Here is a 26,078-nt window from a genome sequence, read left to right as displayed (position 1 = left end):
CTGGCACAGGCTGAGCAGCCTGCTCCAGCTGGAACTGAAGTCTTAGAGTTGCCACCAGTTTTCTCAGGCACTGACTCCCAGCTCTCCACACACCATGGCCACGAAAGCAGACGACAGGCCTGGGGGATTCACCAGCAATGGCTGCGACCCAGTCACAGCTCAAGAGCATGTGCAGGTTGTGACCCGAAACTACATCACCCACCCCCGTGTCAGTGAGTATTCATGTCCAGCTGGTGAGGGGAGAGGGCTGCTGGGATTCTGCTTTTACCTCTGAAAAGGAGGACCAAGACCTAAGGAGACCAGGGGGCTCTGGGTCCAGTGAAGCCATGCGGTGGCATAGCCTGTGCCTAGGTCACCTCTGCAGGTGGAGGGATGGAGCTCCCCGTTCAGGTGTAGGAGAGGGCTGAGTAGCAACTGTTACCATCAGGATCCTGTCTAAGACCCAAGGTCCAGAGAGAGCTTGAGGGAGACAGAGATAGAGAGAGGAGAGAGAGAGAGGGAGAGACAGAGAGAGGGGAGAGAGAGGGAGGGAGAGAACAAGAACACATATGGGCATGTATGAGTGGGCAAATGGGTCTGCAGGTTCGTATGTAGCAATATAGTCAGTGGGCACTTGGTTTGAGGAATTCAGTAACCAGTGTGCTGTGCCTGCATCATTTTCTAGGGGAGAGAATCTGTATATAGAAGCATGTACTAGAAGGGCATTCTCCACCTGGGAGTGAGGGCGGGATGTGCAACAGCGTGTGTGTGCATGCTTGTACACACAGGGTGGAGGTGAGGTGAATGTATATGTGTGTGCGCACTTGGATATGGTGTGCACGTGTGTTCAAGGGGAGAGAACACGTGGCTTTATGCTTACATGGTGTATGAGAACACACATAGCTGTGGTAATCTGTGTATACGGCTGGGGTAAGAGCATGGACCTGTTTACACATGGTGTGTCTTTCTCATGTTGTCTGTGTCTGATCTGTAAGGGCGAGCCAAGTCCAGGTCAGGGACAGAAAACCTGGGGAGGTCCACAGGGTCAAAGTCACCCCCCATGTTCTTGTCCAAGGTCACTCTCCCTAGCCTGGTAAAGTCTCAGGCAGCCCAGCTCACTGGAGTAAACCAGCCTGAGTGGCCTCGGCTGAGCAGAGCCTGAGGCTCCTAACAGGGTGTGTTTGTTGGGTGAGGGGAAGGAGCTAGACACAGTCAACCCTTCTTCACCCTGACTGCAAAGCTACCCAGCCCCACAGGGGAGGTGTGGATACATACAGGATAGCCAACAGCTGATCTCAGGCCTTTCAGCCTTCAGGGAGCAGAGCCCTGGGTGCCCAGCCCAGCTGAGGCTGAGCGAGACAGGTACAGCACGCACCAGCTGGGGGAAAAAGATGAAAGGGGGCAAGCCAGATTTCTCAAGGAGGCCTGGAGGCCCTGCCTCATGGACATACAGAGTCTAGAGAGAGCCCCCCAGGCAAAAGCTGGAGTCACTAGGGCCCAGAAATCAGTGGCAAGAGGGGCCTCATTATGCCCAGGGTTTGGGCCATGTGATACCCTGCCCCTGCAGGCCCAACCACCTGTGGGCAAAGGAGAGCTGCCAGGTTGGGTGGGGCAGGGGCCTGGACCTCCAGGCTCAGCTTTCCTTCTGGAATGCGGCCTTGCAGGGATCTACAAGGATCTCCTGGTACAACCTTTGTGCGGCCTCCCCTCACCCCACGTTTTCTTCCAGGTGGGAGGGCTCAAGCTAGAGCAGCCTCTACCAGTTTCCTCCAGCCAGCCACTTATTTATTGTCAACACCCTGCAGGTTCTGACACCCACCCACCCACCCCCACCCAAGACAACAAGATCACAGCCACAGTGACAGAGCAAAGACTATGGATAGCCTAGGGGCTGGGCTAGCCCTCCAGGACACCCTCCTAGCCTGGCTCAGCCTAGTTCCCCATACCCCTCTGTCCATCTTGGGTACCTGGGTGCAGTTCTTCCTAGGAGAATGAGGCCAAGGGTAGGAGTGACTGGAGCCCCCTCCCCAGGACTGTTGCCCCCCCCCAAGACAAGGATGCTGTGCCCCCTCTGCCCTCCTCCTCCAGCCAGGCCCTTTACTCTGAAACTCCAGGCCCTAAGCTCAGGCTGAAGAACTGGAGAGGGAGCCTAGGAGATGGGCCAGTCCAGAGGTCAGGGGCCCCAGGGCTCCTGTGGTCTTGCATAGAGGTCGTCTGGTCATCCCAGGGCACAGCTGCAGCTGGAAGGGTGACTTAATGCTGAGGGACAGAGCTGGCCAGAAAGGAGGAGGAGGGCAGAGTTGGGATTGGACATGAGCGCTGGCAATAACCACCTTGAGAAGCAGGGCCTTCCTTCAGCGGAACTGCCCGGACTCCCCAAGTGCCTTGGCTTATTGTAGAGGCAGTGCGGCTTCATGGGATCACTGGGGAGATGTGGAGCATTGCACGTGGGGGTGAGTACAGGTGTGCAAAGGTGCAAAAGGACAAGTGACAGCCTAGTTGGAGGGATGGGGCCAGGTCAGGCCATTCCTCCAGGGTTTGAGAGCCAAAGGGGAGGTAGTTACAGTAGAGTCTGAACAAGCAGGTTCTGACTCTAAGACCCCCATCTTCCAGTAAGGACCCCCTCCCCTAGTCCCCCCAGCTGGGACAGGGGGTGGAGGAGCAGGACCTGCTGCCCTAGGCTTGCCCCCACCCTGGCCTCCAGCCTGCTGGGGGAGGGAGACAGGACACAGCAGGTGTAGCTGGTCAGGCACTAATTAGAACCTCGTAGGCGCCCTGCTGAGCCTTTGACCGGAGCTGTGGGGAGGTGGGGGTAGGGAGCTCTCCTCCACACTGCAGCCCCCAGTGTCAGAGACAATGGGAGGGGGTGAGCAGAGGGGGAGAGTGTCTGCTAAGTCTGGGGAAAGTCCATTGAGGGAATGCCCTGAGGTCAGCGGAGCCAGGGCTCTCTTGGCAGCTCATCACCCTGTGTCTTTCTTCAGGGTCAAGTGGGACATCCCTGGGTGGGCAGTGCCTTAATCCCCGAGTGCCCCAGCGCCAGCTGGACCCCCCCCACACTTTAGCTTGCCTCCCCATGCAAGGGGCACAGTCAGGGTGCCCACCAGTCAAAGACATCTCCGTTGCTCAGTTTCCCTTTGCCTGAGTCCTAACTGGACAACCCGAAGGTGGGAGTGCTGGCACACCTATGATCCCAACACTCAGGAGGATGAGGCAGGAGGATTGTCAAGAGTTTGAGGTCAGCCTGCGATAGAATAGTGAGTTTGAGGGAAGCCTGGACTATAGAGTGAAACCTTGTCACACATACACAAAAATAAATAAAATAAAAAATCCAATAAAACCAGACGGGCTCTGAGAAAAGATCTAGTCCTGTGCTGGGGTCTACAATCCCTCAGGGTACCAGTCTGTGGTCTTGGGGATTTCCAGAGGAGACATTGTGAGAAGCACTGCAGGAGGTAGGCAAGGGTACCGCCTGAAGGACTTGCAGTCCTGTGTTGAATAGAAAATGGTACTTGGGTAGTTTTCTACAGTGAGGGCCTCAATGCAGAGAGCTGTGCCTTCCTCCGGCCACTCTGCCGTTCCTGCCTTGAGCTAGCGAGTGGATCCTGCGGTCTGGAAAGAAGGCTGGGATGCTGAGTGGAGACTCAGAGATCTCACAGTGATCGCCATGTGGTCTGGCCTAACAGAAGCTAAGATCTCCCAACCTGACTCCCAGAGAGCCAGGCAGGCCACCCAGCACTGTCTCTCCCCCTTGACATCAGGCAGGGTGCCCAGCATGGCCTCCACTCCTTCCTCCTTCACCCAGGCAGGGTGCCCAGCCTCCAATCCCTAACCTCCATCTCCAGGTACCCTCTCTCCAGGTGGACTTGCTGGACCTCAGGATTAACAGAGATTTCTCAGGCTGAGCTGTGAATCATGAAGTCCGGGAGCAGGCTGGCAAAGAAGAAAGGGAAAGGCCTGTCTCCCAAGGTTGTGAAACCAAACGTGATCCCTTTGGGCTTTGTGGCTCTCTCTCCCGAGACAAGCCACTTACTCTGACCCACACACCCTGGAGTCTCTTGACTCCAGACTCACTGCTGTCTTTCCCCAACTCTGTGGATCTAGCAAAATGCCAGCTCTCCCCAGGCTTGGGAACACTTACCTGCCAGTCCAAAAGTTTCCCCACCCTGGTCGGGTGATGGTCCTGGCCCTGTCTCTGCTGGTGTCACCAGCTCCACTCTGTTCCATCCTCACAGTGTAAATTCCATCAGAGTGTCTGTTGTGGCCCCCCAAACCACCACCCTCAATACTATACATATTCTCTCTCATCTTTTCCTCTGTGGTCCTCAGCAGGCAGCAGCTGGGGGTGTGGCCCTTGTGCTGGGCATCAGGACTCCCATCGGTTTGAGGCTAAGGTGGGGATACCTGTTGGTCTGATGGGGACATAAGGGAATAATGAACTGATAGAACCAGTTAGTGCCTTCCAGAATTCAGTCAGCCCAATGTACGGAGTGCCAGCCTTGTGCTGAGCAGGGACAGCAGAGACCATGTCTGACAGCTCTCCCCACACTGGAGGCCAGCCTAGAGGAGTCCTGAGTCACCTCCCTCCTCTCTGTCCCCTAAGGCACTGAGCAGCTAGCAATCAGGGCTTCTTTCAACTCTGCCATGGGCACTTCCCTCAACTCGCTGGGGCTGGCTGGAAGGCTCCCCTTAACTCCGTCCCCTGACTTAAGAATGCCTCTTCCCTGAACATTCACTCTGGTCCCTGGCCCATCCCATCCTTCATCTCTTCTGCCTGCTGGCTTTGCACCTACCTCTTGCCCATCTTGCCCTCCACGTGGCCCATCCACCCCACCTTCATCTCACTAGCCCATCCTGATCTGTCCCACCTAGACATCCCTGTAGTTTCTCATAGTTTCCCAATGCCACGTTCTTTCTGTCCCTGCCTTCGGACATTAGGCTCTACATTTGAGTTGTCATTTATCTGCCTTTGCTAGTGGCGGTGGGATGGCATTCAACAGCTAGGATTTGAAGAAAGGAAGGGAGGAGGGAAGATTCCCAGGGAACAGGAAGTGAGAGGGAAGGAGCAGAGCCTGGCTGATCTGTAAGAAGCCCTTCAGTGGGGGACCTTGTGGGTTTCTTCCAAGGACCCTACATATGGAAGAAAGGGAGTGTGCCTGATGATGTAGTAGTCCTCTTGTGAGAGTGAGTGCAGGGGAGGGAGAGAGGCTGAGAAGGAGCCATTGCACATGGGTGGTGGGGCTAGCCTGAGAGACAAATGTAGGGTAAGGAGCTGGCCCTTCACCAGGAGAGGCTTCTCCTGGATCCTGCCTCAGATAAAGGCGGACTTCCTTCAGGGGCTGAGGGAAGACAGCAGGTAGATGATACAGGGGCAATAGGTAGCTCTGGGAGGGAACGGAGCGTCCTACTCGGGCAAGCCCGGGCTCAGCCTTGAGTTTTCCAGGTAGTCCTTACAGTAGGAGGGTCCTTGCAAAGACCAGCGGAAGAATGGCCTTGTGCATTTGCTCTTTCTGGTGGATGTGCTGTGAAACAGCTTCAGTGCCTGGGAAGGCATGAACAGGGACACTGGCTTCCTCTGGGGTCAGGCACACTGTGGGACAGTGTGGGCTGATGGAGGGCCCAGGGCAGCCCCTTCCCAAGATGTGCCACAAGCATACCAGTCCCAGGCCCATGGTGCCCACCTCCCCTGAGCTCCGTGGTCTGTGAGTGACCCAATTCCTTCTCAGCACCCCACTCATCCGGTTTGGGCAAATTACTTGTCTCCACTGTATTACTGGTGCTTCATAGAATCCCTGGGAGAGACTAGCTTTGGTACTCCATTGCCAGTCAAGAGACCACAGCCTCCTCAGAGTCCCTGAGCTAGCCCCAGGAGGACCAGAGGCAGGCTTCGTAGCTGACTGTCCTTGGATCTTACCCTGGGAGCTGAGCTTTCTTCTCAGTGGGGTGTGTGTGTGTGTGTGTGTGTGTGTGTGTGTGTGTGTGTTTCTTCTTGGTATCACCCTCCTCTACCCACTAGGATGCCCAGTGTGCTGGGGGGACCTGGCCAGGGCTTGGTGGAGGAAGCAGAGGGGGGCAGCACCCCTCACCCCACAGAGCTCATCAGTGCAGGGTGAAGGGCTGGCAATGGGGGCCTGGGGAAGGGCCCAGGAGGCCACGGCTGTGCCCCAGACGCCTTTGGAACATTCAAGTGGAGTTGGGAAGAGGGAGTAGGTGAGGTGGGGGTTGAGGCCAGAGGGGAAGCACACACGGAGTGGAGAGCTCAGCAGGCCTGGGCAGGACTCTGAGGAGGCCTCTGCCCTCATGCCCTCCTCCAGCATCCTGCAGGTGTTGAGACAGTGGGGGGTCTGTGGCAGGGGCTTGACCCTTACAGCAATGGTGGCTGGCGCTGTCACAGCTAATGACCCTGATGGCCCAGGCTGAGGAGGAGGTGGGGGTGCACAGAGGGCAGGAGACAGGATGCTTCTCTCTCTCTCTCTCTCTCTCTCTCTCTCTCTCTCTCTCTCTCTCTCTCTCTCTCTCTGTGTGTGTGTGTGTGTGTGTGTGTCTCAGTAAATGTGTGTCTCAGTGAATGTGTGTGTGTGTGTGTGTGTGCGCACACACACGTGTGCACACATGCATACATTCTCCTTGGAGGTAGAACATAGCGGGATTCAGAGGTGAGATGCTGACCCACTCCTCCCCTCCCCCAGCCTACAGGACCGTGTGCAGCGTCAATGGGCCTCTAGTGGTGCTCGACCAGGTCAAGGTAAGAGTCTTCAGTCTCCTTCCTGGCTTCTAGGCCATACTCAGGGTTTCTTTTAAGCTGCCCATCCAGGGGCCTTGTTTTATCCTAACTCTGTCACCCCTCAAGTCTCCTGCCAAGTTTCTTCTTCACAATTTGTCTGTGGGAGGCTGTAAAAACCACCAGTACTCAAGGCTGGGGCCTAGTGAGTGCTGGCCCTGGAAATTCTGTTCATCGGCCAGTTTCCCCCTCTCCCTCTCCCTCTCCCTGCCCCGACCCACTCGCAAGAGATCAAGCCCAGGGCCTCATGCAGGCCAGGCCAGCACTCTATCCTGAGCTGCATTTCTTTCCCTGCCATATTTTGTTGAGCGGGTTTATTGCCTTGCTTCTTTTAGGCCCAAATTAGCGTTCTCTGGCCTGAAATTTTCCTCTTCAGGCTGACAATCACTGAGGACAGGGGTGGTTTCAGAGACTCAGGTTCACAGGGAGCAGAGGGGGGAGGAAAAGAGCGGGACTTTTGCGGTAGATCTCATTTCGCGGACGTCCCTCTGTCTCTCTGCTCTTGCGCGCCATCTTGTGGTTGAGGCGCCAAACGGCTGGACTTCCGCACCTCCTACCACCTCGGATTCGGGTTGGGGAGGGCCTCTCCTCGAGCAAGCCTACCGCAGGGCCTAGAAAGTGCTCGCTTGGAGAAGGGGACACCTTCGCGTCTTTCTTTTCACCAGTGCAAACAACACCGCCATCAGTGGCCGTCATCGCTGCAAATCTGAGCAGGGAAGGCCCTGGGGGAGTGGCCCACCTTAGTCACTAGTCCATCCGCCACATTCCCCAGATTCATAAGGTCAGGAGCGTGTGGCCATCAGGGGACAGACTGACAGCCATGACTATGATAACTTGTGGCATTATAACATGTCACCTAATGTTATTACATTTTAGTAACAAAAAATAATACATGCTCCTTGTACCCAGAGAAACAAAGGAAAGACAGTTAACCATCTGTCCCTTTGTCTCCAGCCCACGGGACAGTTGTGTGAGACCTGCAGGCTATGTTCATATTCAGGTGAACAGCGCATGTGCAGAGAGACACATGTACCCCTGCTGGATGGTGGCCTAGCAGGTTGTGTTTCCGAATATACTGATACTTGTGCTAAATGTCAACTGCACTGGATTTTAGAATCACCTAGGAGACTAGGTGTGTCTGTGAGGGGCATTTCCAGAGAGGTGCACTTGAGAATGGAAGACTTGCCCAGAATATCAATGGCACCACTCCATAAGGGAGTCCCAGGCTGAATAAAAAGGGAAAAGGGAGATGGGAAGCCCAGCACTGGATTCATCTCTCCCTGTAACCTCAAGCTATGTCTCAAGCCTTTCACATCATGATGAACGGCATCCTCTCAGACCAAGGGCCAAACAAAGCCTTCCTTAAGTTGCTCTGGTCAGGAATTTTGTCACAGAGAAAAAAAATATAGATTTATTCCACAATCCCATTCTGTTTATGGGTTCCACTGTAACAAATAGTTCACGAATCCACATCCTTTTATACTGATTCTCTCATTATTTATGTAAGTTCATCTTTACCTGTAAAAAATGAAATAAACTTGTGGTCTGACTGAATTGAGTAAAAGCACATGGAAAAATTAATGTGAAAAAGTTTTTAAAAATTACAGAATCTTCCAAGATGGTACAAGTCTTTAATCCCATCACTCCGGAGACAGGCAGGAGGATCTCTGTGAGTTCAAGTCCAGCCTGGTCTACATATCAAGTTTCAGGATAGCCAGGGATCTTGGCTCAAAAAAAATTTATAAGATCATTCTTTCTATTAATTTTTAATTGGTTTTGGTTTGAGTTGTATTCTCTTAAGTCTTCATTCATTTCTTCTAAATTCTTTATATATATATATATATATTTCTTTATTGTTTTCTGAATATGATTAGTAGAGCTTGTTATAGGTTCTTTTTCTAATAGATATTTGTTCTCTTTTTCTTTTAAAGATTTTTTATTTGTGTGTATGTGTGTGTGTGTGTGTATGCATATGAGTGCAGTGTCCACAGAGACCAGAAGACAGCATCGGACCCTCTGGTACCAGATCCCCGGCCTGTTGTCTTTCTTCCCTTCCTTCCTTCCTTTTCTCTTTCTTACTTTTTCTTTCTTTCTCTCTCTTCCTTCCTTCCTTCCTTCCTTCTTTCCTTCCTTCCTTTCTTTCTTCTTTATTGCTATTCTGAATAATGCTTCCATGAGCACTCACATTCAAGACTTTATGTGGATATATATGGGTTTATTTCTCAGGTAGATATCTAAGAGTAAATCTGCTTAGGTCAAATGGTGACTCTATTCTAACCTTTTGAGGAGCTGCATGTTACCAAGTGTAAACCAAGTGCTTTGGTTTATACTCCACCCAGGAGAATACAGAGGATTCTGATTTCTCCATATCTTCAGCAGTGTGTGTTAACATCTGCTTTTTCTTTTTCAGCCACCCTAGCAGGTGTGCGGCAGTACTTCATCATGGTTTTGATTTGCATTTTCTTGTTGACCAAGGAGAATGGCCATGAACATGTTGCCACCTGACTACTGGCCATATCTGCATCTTTAGAGAAATGCCTATTCAAATGTTTTAATCAAATCCTTTTCATCATAGAAGTCCCTTGTATATTTTGTTTATTAACCTGATTTTTGTTTAAATTCTTAACCATTACACAGATGCCAATCCCAGCTCCATAGCTAGGAATAGGCTGTCACTGGTTCAGTGACACCTAGAAAACAGGGAGTCTTTCTTCTGGTGACAAGTGTGCTCCTCCTTCGTGCTCAGGAGACCTGGCTGGCCACAATGGCCACTTTGTGCTACTGAGTCACCCCCCTCCCATCCCACCCCACCTGGAGCTGTGCTGACAGCTTGATTGTAGGGTTCCCATCCTGGTCACGGCAGCCTTGTGGGGTGGGGCTTATTCTTAGCACCCTTGTTTTAAAGAGGAGAAAACTAAGGCTCATGTGTTAATGACTTGAGGGCTCAGTAAGCCGTGTAAGTAATTAGACAGCTGCCATAAACTTGCACTAAGAAAAGAGATTTGGATCTAACACGTGCTTCTGATTAAAGCCCCAGTTATCTCCAGGGTGCCCCCTCCCAAACAAAGCCCCTTCCCCACATCTGGGCACAATAAGACAGGCAGTAACTCGAGACCAGAAGAAGAGATGGGAAGTGACAGGAGCGTCCCCTTGGGTGGCTCTTCTCCCCGACAGTTTGCCCAGTACGCTGAGATTGTCAACTTTACCCTCCCGGATGGGACTCAGAGGAGTGGCCAAGTGCTGGAAGTGGCTGGGACCAAAGCCATTGTCCAGGTAAGTGTGCCAATGTTCCCATCCTATCTCACAAGCCTTGGAGGGAGGAATGGCCTGTTTCCCAGAGAGTACCCTGCTCAGAGCTATGCCCTGAGTGCCTACAGTGGGCGGCCCATTCTTCCCAGCTAGCCCCTCACCACAATCCCTAACTCACAGGTGTTTGAAGGGACCTCAGGGATTGACTCCCAGAAGACCACCTGTGAATTCACAGGGGACATCCTGCGGACCCCTGTGTCTGAGGACATGCTGGGTGAGAGTGGAGGGCGGGGTGGGTGCTCCTCCGTCTTTCCCTCCTGGCTTCTCTAGTCAAGCCCTTCGCTGCCTGTACGCATGTTTCCTGCGTGCCTTCCGAAGCCAGAGGTTGTTCTCTCTCTCTAGCTCCCATCCCTAGTGCAGGGCCCAACATAGAGAACACGCTCAATAATGAAGGCGTGAGGTTAAGTCATTACAGGAGCAGCTGGAAGCCACCTACTCGGGGGCCAGGCTGAAAGGGATGACTAAGCCCTTCCTTCCCTGGCCTGATCCTCTGATTAGTGATCAACCTGGGCCCAGGCCAGTGGTCAGGGTGACTCCAAAATGCCTTGCCTGTGAAAATTCACAGCAAAGGAAGGAAGACACCCTGCCCTTGGCAGGGACAGTCACAGAAGTCAGGCATGTGTGATGGTGGGGGGGGGGGGGGGGCTGAGGAGGCGGGGAACACAGGGTGATGGGATTCTGGAGGAGTATGTGGAGCTGGTGGCCGTGCACAGGCTGGGAGCCCTGACACCTTCCTGAACCCCTTGTCCCTCCCAGGTCGGATTTTCAATGGCTCTGGCAAGCCCATTGACAAAGGGCCTGTTGTCATGGCAGAGGACTTCCTGGACATCAACGGTAAGAGAGTGGAAGCTCACCCTGCATGGCTTTGAGGACACAGCCCTAGCACCTGCCCACCCGAGCCATCATTTCTGCGACCTACCCTTGGAAGTCCTGCACGGACCTAGGCCAGGCAGTGCTAGCCCCACAGCTGGCCAGATGAACTGGCAGATCAGCAAAGGCCTCCCTCCCCAGATCCACCATAGAACCCAAAACCGCCCCAGCACTCCATTCTATCATTGCGCAGCACCTCCAGCCATGCCCTGTGGCCTTCAGTTCCCTGTGCTCTATCCTGGGAGCTGGGGACGGGAGGCTCACAGTAGAGGATCCTTTCCTAGAACCCCAGCTATTCTTCAGGAGACCTTTCTGACTGCCCCACCCACCAGTTTTCGAAGGCAGTAATGGAGGCTGGTGGAGCCTCCCCCACCCACTGATCAAGGCCACACAGCAAGCTAGTGGCAAAGCACATGTCTGTTCACACATAGTCTTTGAGTCACCCTCTGGTCCTCTGAACACCCCTCAGGTGCCTAGGTGTTGAGGGGGGGCTGTCTAGCTAAGATGCTAGGGCGTGACAGTTACCGAGGCCTCAATGGGGGTTGGAACTTCCAGATCAAGGTTGGAATGGCTACCCACTACAGGCAATGCTATCTAAGATAGCATGGAGAAGCCGGGCGGTGGTGGCGCACGCCTTTAATCCCAGCACTCGGGAGGCAGAGCCAGGTGGATCTCTGTGAGTTCAAGGCCAGCCTGGTCTACTGAGCGAGATCCAGGAAAGGCGTAAAGCTACGCAGAGAAACCCTGTCTCAGAAAAACTAAAAAAAAAAAACTAAAAAAAAAAAAAAAAGATAGCATGGAGAAAACAGCTTTTTAAACTTGAACCAATTCAAATGAAAGGATATTTCATCTTTCAATTGCATCTCACATGCACAAGAGCCACAGGTGCCCGGGTGATGCTGCACACATAGTTCCGTTGTTGCAGAAGGGGCTGTTGAAGAGCTGGTTGGCAGAGAGAGACAGTGGTGGTTGGTGGTAGAAGGGCTGGAGCCTGAACCTGTATGGTCACCCCTCCCAGGCCAGCCCATCAACCCTCATGACCGAATCTACCCCGAGGAGATGATCCAGACAGGAATCTCCCCCATTGATGTCATGAACAGCATCGCCCGTGGCCAGAAGATCCCCATCTTCTCTGCAGCTGGGCTCCCTCACAATGAGGTGAGGGACGCATAACCAAGGATGGAGACAAGCAGAAGCCTGGGCTTCCAGCCTAGTACCAAGCACTTCTGTGCCAAGCAAAGAGTAGGAATGACCAGCATCCACCCTGGCTGGTGTTTCCTGACAGCTCCGGGTCAGGGTGGCATGAGAGACACCCCCAACACATACAGTCACACATGGCCCCTGGAAAGGGCTGCATGCTGTCCCTAGTGAATGGAGCGCTCACTGGCTTCAGAGAGCCCGAGTAGACTCCAGTGTAGAAGCCCCGCTCAGCTGGCAGCCTGTGTCAGGCGGTCCTTGTACTTGTGTCTGCCTGACCACCACCACCACCACCACCACCACCACCACCAGACAAGAACCGCGCGGTCCTCTCAGAGCCACTGGTGTGACAAGGTTTCTAGATATCCCTCCTCACCATTCCTTACTGTGCCCACTCTCTTTCGAGAGTCTCCCTCCCCACCACATCTTGATTCAGGACAAGGACAGAGGGCTCTCACAGTCACACACATTCTAGTCTCATATGGCTCCAGCAGGCTGTGGGAGGTGCAGGCTCTGAAAGGCTCAGCTATCCTAAGCTAAACTGCCCAAATTCACACAAGACTGTTGCTCTTTGGGGATGCTGCCCTGCTCCTTGTGACAGGTGCCTTCAACTCCTTAGTAGCCAAAGAAGAGACCATCCCCAACCCTGAGAAAGACTGCAGGATCCAGGGCAGTCCCTCACTCTTCGGGGCTTGGACTCTCCCCACCCCGTTTGTAACATCCATCCTCCGTAGTGATGCTCAGCGGGCCAGATGTCCCAGGGCTCTGGCCCTGACAGCCTCCCTCCTGGCCCATCCTGTCTCAGATTGCTGCCCAGATCTGTCGCCAAGCCGGGCTGGTGAAGAAGTCCAAGGCTGTGCTGGATTACCATGAGGACAACTTCGCCATTGTCTTTGCAGCCATGGGGGTAAGGGGAGCTGGAGGCAAGTCTGGAAATGGTGAGAAATAGCCTTGCCTGCCTTGGCTCTAGCACAGCCTATTCTGATGGGGGACACTGAGTCCTGCACCCTGAGAAGCCCCTAAAGTTCAGGCCAGTCTGGAGGCAGAGACCCCAGCATGGCTAAAGGGGGCAGGGATGGACTCAGTGACCAGGTCAGAGTGACCCTTGAGGCATCCCAGGGCCATACTTGGCCTGGAGGAGGAGCCCAGGGAACCTACAGAGACAAGATATCTTCTGAAAAAGGATGCCAAGGGTCCTCAGAGAGTGCAATCGGAGGCTGGGGGGCTGGGTCAGGAAGTAGCTGGCCAAGAGAGGGACAAGAAGAAGCTGAAGGTTAAAAAGGCTGAGTTTTGTAGGGGACCTGATGAGTCCTTCTTGGGCCCTATGGCCACCTCATTGACTATTCACCTGTACAGCCAATGACTGTGAAGCTGTCAGTCCCCAAGTTTTGCTGAGAAAAGCTGGTCATGGCTAAGCCCAGCTCTCGGCCACACGGCCTGCCCACAGCTCCCCTGGCTATGTGTCTAGGTGAACATGGAGACAGCCAGGTTCTTCAAGTCAGATTTCGAGCAGAATGGAACCATGGGAAACGTCTGCCTCTTCCTGAACTTGGCCAATGATCCTACGTGAGTCCTTCCTATGCTCAGACTGCCCTTGGGGCCTTCCCCTTTCCTAGGCCTGGGATACTGGGGTTCAGGACATCCCAGAACCACAGCCATGGGCTAGAGCTGTGAGAATAACTCTTGGTTGTACAGATAGGGAAACTGAGGCCTGGGCCATGCCAGGGAGCCAGACCAGGACCCCACCTGCCCTCTGAGTTCCTCATACCTGTGCCACAGCAGCTGTCCAAGTCAGGGACCTCTCATCCCTGTGTCGCCTGAACAAGGTCAATCTGGAGAGGCCACTGTTTGTGGCATTTATTCAGAAAATGCTCTATTTTGAAAGTTTTGAAGATGGGACTTTCAATCTGGGGTTCACATGGATGACATTAAAAATCTAATAACCTATCCTAGGTATTAAGGGTACCCTCAAACTAAATAACAGAATTCTGGAGGCCGAGATAGCATTGCTAGGGGAAGAGCCACAGGCCCAGAGCCCAGAACTGAAATGGCCAGCTAAAGGAAGCATGCTCAGGATGGCTTCAAGCAGGAAAGGCACATTTTTGGCTCACCTTGGACAGTGGGCAAGGGAGCATCAGTATTGCCAGGAAGTGCCCACTGTTAGGAACCATTGTCTTGACCAGGAGCCCTGGGCGGGGCTCATTTTATCTGTTCCCCTGCCACCTCCCAGCCAACCTTACACTCCATTCTGGGGCTTCGTGGGCCCAGGCTTGGGCCCCCAGGCTCCCTGAGCCCTGTCATGCTTGGCTTCCAGGATTGAACGGATCATCACCCCTCGTCTGGCCCTGACCACAGCTGAGTTCCTTGCCTACCAGTGTGAGAAGCATGTGCTGGTCATATTAACTGATATGAGCTCCTATGCAGAGGCTTTGCGGGAGGTGTGTTGGCTGAGGGGTGTCAGATTCAAACCACCCCTCCTTGTTTCTCCCTTGGCCTCACATCCACCCTGATAAACAAAATAATTCACTCATCTAGGCATGCTCCTCTCAGCAAGTCTCAGGGCTCAATCACAGGCTGGGCACTCCTCTTCTGTCCCCTCAGTCCAACCTCCTAATCTCCCTTCCTGAGTCTAGCCTTTCATCTTCTGACATACCTGCTATTGTGGGTATTGCAGGTCTCAGCTGCCAGAGAGGAAGTGCCAGGGCGCCGTGGCTTTCCTGGATATATGTACACAGACTTGGCCACCATCTATGAGCGAGCTGGCCGCGTGGAGGGCCGGGGTGGCTCCATCACGCAGATCCCCATTCTCACCATGCCCAATGATGGTAGTCTTCAGCATCCCCTGCCCTCCAGAACCCACTCTCCATTTCGACCAGCCACCCCATCATCCCCATGCTGAAAGAACTCATGTGTCCCCAAGTAGATGAGAACCCCAGCCCCATACACTGAGGACAGGGTATTTGCTTGCAGATATCACCCACCCCATCCCAGACTTGACTGGCTTCATCACAGAGGGACAAATTTATGTGGACAGACAGCTACACAACCGGCAGGTACTGTTCCTTCCCAATAGCCGCCTCCTTTCTCCCCACATCTGCTCCCCTGCGGCCAAGACATGGAAAAAGAGTTAGGTATCACTCCTGTGCAAGAAGGAGGAGAGGTCTGCCCCAAGTCACACCGTCAGGAGCTAGGCACTGGGGGAGCCTGTGCTTCACAGCTAGCCATAGGCTAGCCCACTTGGCCATAGGACCTAGAGAAAATGATGCTAATCCCTGGGTCCATGTTTATGTATCACACCAATGTACTGGGGGGGGGGGTGCATTAGTATATATGAAGCATATGGAAAGCACTAAATATAAAGCATTTCTCTTCCACTCACAGTTATTAGCTTTGGTGACACTAAATAGGGGTAACAGGGCTGGGGCTGTAGCTCATTTGGTTAAGAGCCTGCCCAGCATGTAGGAAGCCTGGGTTCCATCCCCACACTACATAATACAGGCAACAACACAGCCTGCAAACCTAGCACAAGCCTGTAATCCTAGTGCTAGGGAGGTGGAGGCAGGAAGATCAGAAGTTCAAGGCCATCCTTAGTTACAAAGCACGTCTGAATCCAGATAGCCTGGGCTACAAGACACTGTCTCAAAACATGCACACACACACACACACACACACACACACACACACACACACTATGAAGCTTCAACTTGCTTGTACAAATATCAAATGTTTTGAAATTGTGTTTCATTAACGAATTTCACCTCATTGCGCCTAGCTCCAGCTTCCTTCCTGTATAGACTCGCCTATATGACTGTCTTCCACCTAGTAATCAAGGCCTGGACTCTATGGGGGATAGAGCAGGCGGAGTGTAGCCGCTCACTTTTCTGTAGGATGAATAGGAGTCTTCTGAGAAGGGTGTGGAGGAGCAGGTGAATGAAAGGAGAGCCTGGGTCCTGTCACATGCTACTCTCTTCTGCTCCCCAGGTCTATCCCCCCATCAACGTGCTCCCTTCCCTGTCACGGCTGATGAAGTCGGCCATAGGCGAGGGCATGACCAGAAAGGACCACGGAGATGTCTCCAACCAGCTGGTAAGGAGAGGGGCAGTGGATGCGGTAACCCCGATTTAAAAGGTGGAGTTCAGAGCCCCACCTGGACAAGAAGTTCCTGTCAGCGCAAAGCTGGTCCCCAGCAAGTGGAGCTCAGCCTACAGGGGTGGTGAGCCCACACTGCCCTTCCGTAGTATGCCTGCTACGCCATCGGGAAGGACGTGCAAGCCATGAAAGCGGTGGTGGGGGAGGAGGCACTCACCTCAGAGGACCTGCTCTACCTGGAGTTTCTGCAGAAGTTCGAGAAGAACTTCATCACCCAAGGTGGGGCGCGGCGGGGGGCGGGGCTGGGACCACCTGGCCCTTCTCTTCTGGACAGGAAGCCTTTACGCTCCTGCGTGGTCCCCAGGTCCCTACGAGAACCGCACCGTGTTCGAATCGCTGGACCTGGGCTGGAAACTGCTGCGCATCTTCCCTAAAGAGATGCTGAAGCGCATCCCGCAGAGCATGACGGACGAGTTCTACTCCCGCCAGGGGGCGCAGCAGGACCCCGCGTCCGATACCGCGCTCTAGAGCAGCCCCAGTCTGCAGCCTTCTAGTTCGTGGTCAAACCCGTGTCTTAAGCCCTGCGTTGACAGGAGTGTCTTTTGGTGAGGGTGGAGCTCTTTTTAGGGGCATGCTGAGAATAAAAGCGGCGCGGGGTGGGGGTAGGAGTGCTTCAGACTATTAAGCAGGTACTCTACTACTGAACTCCACCTCTGTCCTGTACTTGTATTTTAGAAGCCCTGCCTCCATAGATATAACTGAAATGGAAAACAAAAACAGTAACTGAGATGAATTTGTCTCCAGTGAAAACAAGATTGAGAAAAATGTGCTAATTGTTGAAGGTGTAGATGATACCATGCAGTTTGTAAAAGTATTAAAAAAAGAAAAGTCTTGTTGGGCATAGTGGAGTATGCTTTTAATCCTAGTGCTCATGGGTTCTGGGGATCTGAACTCAGGTCCTCACACTTGTGTGGTAAACACCTTACCAATCGTGCCATCTCCCCAGACCCCAAAGCCTTTCATTCTGGATGCCTCTTGGGATCATTTTGGACTGTCATGGTACTTCCATGGTAGGTGATTAAATAAACTCTTTGATCTGCCAGCCACAAGGAAACTGGCCATCTGGAAGGGACGATATATCTGCCCAGCAGGCCTCTTTGATCTTCAGGAACTGTTCTGAGGCTCATTTGAAGGACCTGTTCAGAATGGGCGTGGCAATGGAGTGCTAAGGAAAGCAGATGGGGAGAGGCCACAGAGTTTTCTGGAACATGTCCTCTCTCCAGGGTTCAGCCCTGCTCAGACCTCTCTCCTCAGCGCTGCTCACACCCCAGACACCCGTCTTCCTCCAATCTGATCCTACAAGCAAATGTTCTCTGCCCTACCTGCTAGGACTTATCATCCCAGTTCTCTCCCAAACACAGACGCCCACCCCACAAAGACCACATTAGCTCTCCTGGCACCCAGGACACTGACCCGGAAGCTCTGTTTCCTGCCCATTGCCAGCACAGCCAGAGCACACTGGCTGCTGGGAGCCAGCTCCGTTCCTACCTCTGCCCTGGTATCAGAAGCATACGCCCCGTATAGCAGCATGTGCTAAAGCCATAGCAGGAAAGTGATGGTGAGCACCCAGTCCTAGCCCCATGCAGGGATGCCCCTACTCAGACAAGCCAGGCCTGGCAGTCCAGGCATAAATCCTGACTCTCATTTATTTGCTGTTGCCCGAGAGTGCAGAGATGACTCTCAACACCCTTGAGTGTCATGGAGCCGTAGCCCACACAGCTCATTCCAGGGGCCACCACACCAGTCCTAATCACTGTACCCCATGGAGGAGTTAACCAAAGAACTTTTCACTAGTCAGGCTTTCCTGAAAAGGACAGAAACCCAATTCAAAGTAGCTTAGGTGTCGGAAGGACCGTGAAGAGATTATAGGCATTTTTTATATCATGGGATAAATAATTGCAACATCTGTTGGAAACACCTTCTAGCTAAGACACAAACTCCTGGGCCACTTTGCTGCCTCTCCCAAACCCTGGCCCAGAGCTAGAGGCCCACATTGCTCCAGGAAAAGCTGTTTTGGAGATTATTATTTATTTTGAGATTTATTTTTAATTTTTATATGGATGGATGTTTTGCCTGCATGTGTGTGTGTGCACCACATGTGTGCCTGGTGTTAGGGGAGGCCAGAAGGGGGCATCAGATCGTCTGGAACTGGAGTTACAGACAGTTGAAAGCTGCCATGTGGGTGCTAGGAGCCAAACCTAGGTCCTCTAGAAAGTCAGCAACTGTTCTTAACTACGGAGACATCTCTCCAGTCCCAAACATTTAAAATAAACATCGTAAAGTCTGGGACAGGAGGGCCCCCCTCCGAGAGTCCACTTCCACAAGTTTAAACATCACATGGCTTAGTGACACAATGTACAGTGCAGGAGTCTAGAGAAATCTGCTTCTGGCTGGAGAATCAGCATTTTTTAAAATTTAGATTTACTTTATGCATATGAGTGTTTTGACTGCATTTATATATGTGCACCACTTACATACCGGATGCCCTTAGAGATCAGAAGACAGCATTGGAAATCCTGGAACTGGAGTTCCAGGTGGTTGTGAGTCATCATGATGGGTGCTGGCAACCGAACCTAACCCCTCTGAAAGATCAGCAAGTGCTCTTAACTCCTGAGCCATACCCCCAGCCCCCAAGAATCTCTATTTGTACCTCTGCACATCTTAGGGTACCCTTCTCCTTTCAGTTTTCCTGGGGCACACATATACTCCAAAGGCACATCACAGGCCCCCACTTCCCCCAACTGGGCCTTGCTGTAGTGGGTAGCCAGTCCAGCTTTGACCTGGAAGTACCACCCACTTTGAGGCTTCCGTAACTGGATCCTGGACGCTGGAGGTAGACCGAGCAGAGTTCTCCAGAGAACACTGGACAGCTGGACTCCACTACACCTTTCCCAGACCCTGTAACCTATCCCTTCACTTGTAAGTTACCCCACAAAATAAACCTCCCTTTTAACTACGTGGAGTTGCCTTAATATTTAAACCAATACCTTGCCTCTTAGTGTCTACTGTGTTCTAATAATGCTAACTCTGGAATGCAGCATTGCATGCAGGCTTACACCACCATGTCTGGTACTTTTCTGAGATAAGATCTGACGCATAGCCCAGGCTACCCTGAAACTCTGTATCCTTCCATTTCCCAAGAAAAGTACCAAGTGGAGCGGTTCTGCTTTGGAAGGCCTGTGTGACGTAGCGGTTGTCCATTATGATGCTGCTGTGAGGACGTAATAATTTAGCACGTGGAATTTCAAGGGCAGCTAGTTCATAATGCAACTTCAAATACAAACGCACTTCGTGTGCGTGTGGCACCGGACCCTGCTTTCTATGGGCAGAGATGGCCAGATTCCATTTCCCAGTCACACTTTCCGTTTCATTCCTATGTGATCCCACTATAGACTAAGTGTGTAGTGTGCCCGGAGTGCAGAGTTTCCAGGATTGAGGGCTCTGACCCTCCCCCAAGTCCTGGCTGGGGCCAAAGGCGGTGGAGGCGCCACCCGGGGGACGGGGGTGGGTCGTGGGCCCCGCCCCGCGCAGCCTTGTGCGCACAGCCGTGGTAGTTCCAATGCCCGCGCGACCTCTGTGAGCGTTGCTACACCGAGGCGCGGGACAGGGTCCTTGCATTCCGGAAAGGGCTCGGGCAGAAAAGAGAAGTCCAGTTCCGCTGCACCGGGCAGCACACAGCAGACAGAACACACACACGATCCCGAGTTCTCACAGCCCAGGTGGGCAGGTGTGCGGGCCGGTGGGGGCGCAGGGAAACCCGGGGAGGTTCCCAGCCCTCCCACTCACCCCTGCCCGGCCAATTCTAGCCCTTCAGAGTCGTTGAACTACAAAGCGATTCCAAGCTACTCCGAGTTGTTCGCAGCCTCGGTGGGCAATGTAGACTGGCTTCGGTTCTGCCTGAATCGGGAGCGCAAGGAGATCACAGTCGACGACAAGGTAAAGCCTGCAGCGTGGAGGCAGGGACTGAAATTCCCCAACACCTAAGAGAGGCTACCAGATGAACTGCCGCTGAGGAGCTCCGAGGTGACTTTTTCTATGCCTTGGTCCTAATTACCCATCCATAGAAGGCCCATTTGGAAGCAGAGAGGTAGGGGATGAAGGACTGTGAGCCCCTCCAGCGACACAGGGAACAAAGAGGGCAACCCCAAGACAGAGGCAGGGTTGTGGGCCCCGCCCCAATCCTGCTGAGCCTTCTCCTGCGCTCTCCACTCCACTCCTCAGGGCTTCACAGCCATCCACTTCGCAGCGCAGAGAAGCAAGCTTTCCTGCCTTCAGGTCTTGATAGAAGAGTACAAGTTCCCTGTGGATTTGCCCACCAACAATGGCCAGACGCCCCTGCACCTAGTCATCCATAAAGACAACAAGTCGGACATCCTCCCCTGCATTGACTACCTGCTTAAGAAAGGGGCAGCCATCAACTCGTAAGTCCAGCCTACTGTTGGAGAGACACTTGGGACTCTGGGTCGCCAGGCAAGTGGAGTCTTGCAGGACCAGATGAGGGGTTCTGCCTGAAGAAAGCAGTCAAGGAACCCACTTAGTGTCCTGGTTCTTAAGAGACTGAGCATCCAGAAAGGGCAGATCCAATTCTCAAAATCTTGGCTCAGGCCAACTGTGGGTCTGCAGGAGCCTCAGTGCCCTAGTCCCCACAGTCAGGTGTACACAGATAGCATTGTGGGCTTTGGAAGCCTTGACAATCCCCAGGTATTTCTAGTTTGTAGCTTAGTTTGGGAACTGGCTGTCTTTGGTTGAGACTGGGAGGATGAATGCCTGTGCCATAGAGCTGTTGTGATAAAGGAGTTGAGTTATAGGCGGTTGTGTGCTGGGAACCAATCTCAGGTCCTGCAAGATCAGTACATTCTCTTAACCACTGAGCCATCTCTCCAGCCATACTTCCATGACAAGGAAAATGCATGGCACACCAAAAGACTGCCTTGTTCACCCAGAGTCCTAACCAAGCTTTCACGGTGTGCTAACAAGCACCACACCCAAGCTGGGAGCATCGCAACAGACACAGGAGCCCATCTCTGCCCTCACAGAGCTGACTTTCTGGTGACTGGACAGTATGCTAATTGCAAATAAATGAACGAATGGCCAGAATTCTGAGAGTTGGGTTATGAAGAGAACAATGGGGTGATGGGGTGGGATCCCTGGGGAAGGGTCTATCTAAAAGAAGCAATAACTTCTAAGAAAGTGGCAATTCCTTTCTTCATTATTTTTTGAGTGCTTCATGTGGTCCAGGCTACCCTCAAACTGGCTATGATAGCCAAGGAGGATATTGAACTTCTGATTCTCATGCCTCCACTTCCCAGTTATGCATCACTACACCTGGTTTGATACAGTGCTGGGATTGAACCCAGGGCTTTATGTATGCTAGGCAAGCATTCTGTCAAAGGAAGTGCATCCCCAGCCCCAGGAGGTGATATTTAATTGCAACCTAATCGAGACTGAAGAGAAAGTTCAATGGGTAAAGCACCCATTGTACAAATGTGAGGACCTGAGTTCAAATCCTCAGCATCCATGTAAATGCCAGTTGGGCATGGTGACCTTCCTGTAATTCCAGCCCATGGGAGACAGAGACAGGAAATCCCAAGCAAGATGGCTAGCTAGACTAGCTGATTCAGTGTGCCCTGAGTTCAAGTTAGAGAGACCATGCCTGTACACTGTACACATAAGGTGGAGGACAACAGAGGAAAAGACACCCAGTGTCAACCACACACACACACACACACACACACACACACACACACACACACACACACGCACGGGCACACACACCTACACACACATGTGACGATGCATACACACATATGCACACCACACACATTAAAATTAACTTCATTCTGAGGACCAAGTGAGCCAACCTTGCCGAAAGCCAGGGAGGAGCCAGCCTTGGTGGTCCATATCTATCTGTACACTCAGCACTCAGGAGATGCAGACAGGAGGATGAGGGGTTCAAGGTCATCCTTGGCTACATAACAAATTCGAGATCAACCTGTACTACAAGAGACCTTGTCTCAAAAATCAGACAAAAGCGGATGAGATTGATGGCCCCGAAGCGGCCCAGGGAGCCTCCAGGCATATTCATATCACAGCCTCCTAGCTGTCATGTTCAAACACATCCTCTGCTTAGATTTGCACTGCTCAGCTTAGAGAAGACAAACTTGAGGCCTGGTGAGGAGCAGGGTTATGGACAGGATCCCTCACGGTGGTGGCAGAGTAGGCACTGGAAACCTGCCCACTCCGGCTTACCTGCCTATCTGATGCCCTTCCCCTTCCCTCTGCCCTTTACCCTTTGCCCTGTGGTATACCTCACAGTAAGACATGCCATGGCTCTACACCCTTGCACCTGGCTGCCCGTAATGGCCTGCTGGGATGTATGAAGGTCCTGGTGCAGAATGGAGCCAATGTGCACGCCCAGGATGCCATGGGCTGCAAGCCCATCGACTATTGCAAACTCTGGAACCACCGCAGCTGTGCCCGGTGAGCCTGTGACAACCATACCAGCTGCTGTTCCTTCTGGCAAGGCCCTTCCCCAGAACTGATCCTCTAGGGGGAGGGTTGAGGAGGCACGTGGCAGGATATTGTCCATATGGGTTTGGCCTGACCTCACCCCTTTAGATTGAACACTGCCCTCCTTCTCTGCTTTTCCCCTCCCCCAACTCTCCATCAGAAACTTTCCTCTTCACCCTCAGAGGGTCCCTGGGCATAGGACGAGGGTGCCTTGCTCTTCTCTGCTCCGGCAATTCCACTCATCCCACCCTGGCCCTCATCGCCCCACCCCCTGAGGGCAGCCCAGTTACTGTAATATGCCACACCCTCACCTTGGTGCCAGGTTCTTGAAGGATGCCATGTGGAAACAGAACAAGAAGGACTTTGCCCGAGAAATGGGGAAACTGAAGACCCTGAAGAGGAAGCTGGCCGTTTTGGAGCGCCGCTACCTGACCGAGTATCAAGTAAGGGGGAGCCCCCCCCCCCCAACCCCCGGGGCTGGGCCCTGCTGCCAGGTGAGAGGAGCAGTCGGAAGACTCCCTCACAGAAGGAACCCCTGCCCCCTCCCAAATCCTCCCTTATAAACCACTCCTTCAGGCCAAAGGTCTTGTCCTGTGCCAGAAAGCGAATGCAACCTGAATTATGGGGCATTCAGATACCCTACCCTCACTATACACTAGGCTCCCGCCAGGCCCTGCAAGTCCAGCAAGGTATGGTCTCTATTCAAGGAGCTTAGTGCTAGGGAGGGGTAGGTTATGCTCCTGGAGAGAGTCAAGGAGGGTGCCTGAGGGGATGCCAAGGAGGTGTCTTTGAAGATGGACAGGCATCTGATATCCATATGGAGTAGGGAAGGAGAGACCCACAGAAGGAGTCACGGTGCAAAATACATGGGGCGCACGGGAGCATCACAGAGGCAGAAAACAGCAAACGTAGGGATCAGACTTGACGGACTAGAGGTTTGGCAAGGGTCCAGAGCAGTGAAGCGCTTTGGCTAGTGAACACGACAGGGGAAGGGCTCAACAGATGCCATCAGGGAGCATAACAACACTCAAACAGAACAGGAAACTTAGAGGGAGCTGGGCCTCTTCCTTCCTCGCCCCCCTACCCCCTGCTCTGTAGACCAGACTGGCCTCGAACTCAAGAACATGGATTCCTAATGAATCCTACAGTGACTTCAGGGCCCTGCCACTGTTACGCTCTTCCAGTGTCCCAGCTGAGCCTCTCTTCATGATGTCCTCCTTGTCTAGCCCTTAGAGCTGTCAGGTTTTCTGTTGACCCTACCCCTCCTCAGCAGCTCCCTGCAGACCTCCCCTCGGGATCCTCTTGTTGGCCTCAGTGGATCACATGACCACTATTCTTCCAATGACTAGAACAAAGAACAAGCCAGATGCTGCCTGACTTAGGACTGCGCAAGGCTGATGGAATTAGGACTCCTGGCTTAGCCTAATCAGTCTGCCTCTGGAGCTGGGTCAATCTCCAAAGCACCCAATTACTTAGCAACTGTGGAGGAGTGAGGCACTGAGATGATAGGGTGGGGACACTTCCACATGGGAAAGTTTCAGTGCCAGCGGTGGTAAAGACAGCTCTGGCTGAGTCCCCACCACCCAGTCCGGCCACACGCTGCTCTGTCCTCCTCAATGTCACTCCCCAGAAGCCTGTGCACCTTCATTACTTCCAGCCAATGCCAGGCCTCCTAGCTCTTCCTCTTTTCTCCTTCTGCGGACAAACCAGAGCCATCAGAGGGTAGGACTGACTGTCTCCTTGAGGCTGGGACTACCTCTAGGGGAAGTGAGGCCTGCAAACTTGAGGCTGTCCCTAGGGAGGGATGACGGCTTTGTCCTCAAGCTGGAGGTCTCCTATGAAAGTTTTTGTCTCCTCCACAGCCTGGGAGCCCAATCAGAACAAGGGATGCCTACTCTCTCAGAACAAGGCTCACATAAAGCAGCAAATTGCCCACTAGGCCTGGAGTTTCCCAGAGCGCTAGCCTCAGGGTCTGCCCTGTGTCCTTTGTTGTTACAGAAAGAACAACAAATTCTGAGACAGGCCCATTTCAGAACATGGCTCCAAGGCAAGCTGCTGGGCCGGCCCCAGAGCTCCGCTGAACCCAAACAAGAGGCTGGTGTCCAACCTTGGTCATTGGCCCTCTCCAAGACTCTAAGATCCCAGTTTATCAAAAGCTTCCCGACTTATCCTTCCGTGGAGGCTCAACTGCAAAGCTTGCCCTCACCTGTGGTGACACCCAAGCCCATCTACAAGCAGCAGAGCACCATCAGTCGGCCCAAGTTGTGGAATCTTAGCAATAACCCCGTCAGCTCCCCGGTCACCAAGATTGACTGTCCTCAGGGTATACGCCTGGGCGTGCACCCAGAACCCTGCAAGGAGCATGACTTCGGCAGATTTGTGGAGGTGACTCGGAATTCCCTGGGAGGTGCATGCCTGTACACAGTGGACAACCACTCAGTGACACCTGTACCCCGGCTGCCTTTTGAGGTGATGGTCCGGGTGCTGTACCCCGGGGCTCAACCCTACAGGATGAAAGTGCCCCAGGGCTTATATCCACTTGACATCCTCAAAGTGCCCCAGAAACGGCATTTGGGAGATACCTGCAGCAATGCATTGGCTATGAGCCTGCGTGAGACATTTGATGAACCCTTCCTGGCTACCCTGAAAGCTTGCCCGACTGGAGGGGCCCCACCCTCAAAGGGAGTTCTCACATAAAGTTGTTTTGGAACCCTCCTGGCAAAGGCGGAAGTGTTGATTCATATTGTGGCGGAAGGACTGGAGAAATACCTATGGCGTTCTCATTCCCAAGCCCAAGGGCAGGAGCCGCCCTTACTCCCTCCTCCCAAGAGCACACATCTGAGGCTTACCTTTTCTCTACAAAGAAATTGCCTGGCTCCCTGGGATGTACACATCTGGACAGAGCAATAAGATTCAGTAGAGGGTCGATAATGTCCTGGGACAGAGTAATGTAAAAGTAACCCTCTGGTCCTCACTGCTCTACCTTAACCTACCCCTACCTAGCACACAAGGGACAAGGCTTCCAGGACAGGGCCCCCCTAACAATTCTGCCACCTTCCCTTCCTGTCTGCTGCAGACCCTGACTAGGGATGAGGAACAGCGAATGTGATATCCAGTACCAGGCTTCTCTGCCCATGTGCCACTGCCCCCTTGCTCCTGGTCCCACTGAGGTGTGTGAAGCCACAGTTCCAGGAGGCAGGGCAGCATTTCTGCCAGGAGAGAAAGACCTGTGGCTTTGATGTGAGACTGGTCTAGGAAGCCACCCTGCACCCCATCATTCCCTTGT

General features: G+C 53.0%; 2 protein-coding genes across 2 annotated transcripts; both read left to right on the top strand.

Annotated features, from left to right (window-relative positions):
* The first annotated feature begins 94 nt into the window (after positions 1–94).
* Positions 95–19,692, top strand: Atp6v1b1 (ATPase H+ transporting V1 subunit B1). The gene is made up of 14 exons (XM_052720277.1): positions 95–212; positions 6,666–6,721; positions 9,932–10,030; positions 10,187–10,280; positions 10,823–10,900; positions 11,955–12,094; positions 12,939–13,040; positions 13,602–13,699; positions 14,448–14,571; positions 14,808–14,958; positions 15,104–15,186; positions 16,115–16,219; positions 16,372–16,501; positions 16,587–19,692. Exons 1-14 carry the CDS (start codon positions 95–97, stop codon positions 16,748–16,750), a joined length of 1,542 nt encoding a protein of 513 aa, XP_052576237.1. The 3' UTR covers positions 16,751–19,692.
* On the top strand, positions 19,547–25,993 carry Ankrd53 (ankyrin repeat domain 53). Its single transcript, XM_052721540.1, has 6 exons — positions 19,547–19,579; positions 19,688–20,218; positions 20,504–20,703; positions 22,598–22,762; positions 23,115–23,235; positions 24,791–25,993. The coding sequence occupies exons 1-6, from the start codon at positions 19,547–19,549 to the stop codon at positions 25,487–25,489; spliced, it is 1,749 nt and encodes a 582-aa protein (XP_052577500.1). The 3' UTR covers positions 25,490–25,993.
* The last annotated feature ends 85 nt before the right edge of the window (positions 25,994–26,078 follow it).

The sequence above is a fragment of the Peromyscus californicus genome, unplaced genomic scaffold (genome assembly GCF_007827085.1).
Source record: "Peromyscus californicus insignis strain IS unplaced genomic scaffold, ASM782708v3 Scaffold_6__1_contigs__length_162567912, whole genome shotgun sequence".
NCBI classification, from domain to species: Eukaryota; Metazoa; Chordata; class Mammalia; order Rodentia; family Cricetidae; genus Peromyscus; species Peromyscus californicus.
Note: the sequence above shows the minus strand (reverse complement) of the source record. Positions and strands in the feature narration are given on the sequence as shown.

Coding starts and splice junctions, on each gene's coding strand:
- Atp6v1b1 (XM_052720277.1), top strand. CDS start 95: ATGGCCACGAAAGCAGACGACAGGCCTGGGGGATTCACCAGCAATGGC. Junction 10,281..10,822: donor TGTGTCTGAGGACATGCTGG/GTGAGAGTGGAG, acceptor TGTCCCTCCCAG/GTCGGATTTTCAATGGCTCT. Junction 10,901..11,954: donor GGACTTCCTGGACATCAACG/GTAAGAGAGTGG, acceptor CACCCCTCCCAG/GCCAGCCCATCAACCCTCAT.
- Ankrd53 (XM_052721540.1), top strand. CDS start 19,547: ATGCAACTTCAAATACAAACGCACTTCGTGTGC. Junction 19,580..19,687: donor TACAAACGCACTTCGTGTGC/GTGTGGCACCGG, acceptor CTAAGTGTGTAG/TGTGCCCGGAGTGCAGAGTT. Junction 20,704..22,597: donor AAAGGGGCAGCCATCAACTC/GTAAGTCCAGCC, acceptor TATACCTCACAG/TAAGACATGCCATGGCTCTA.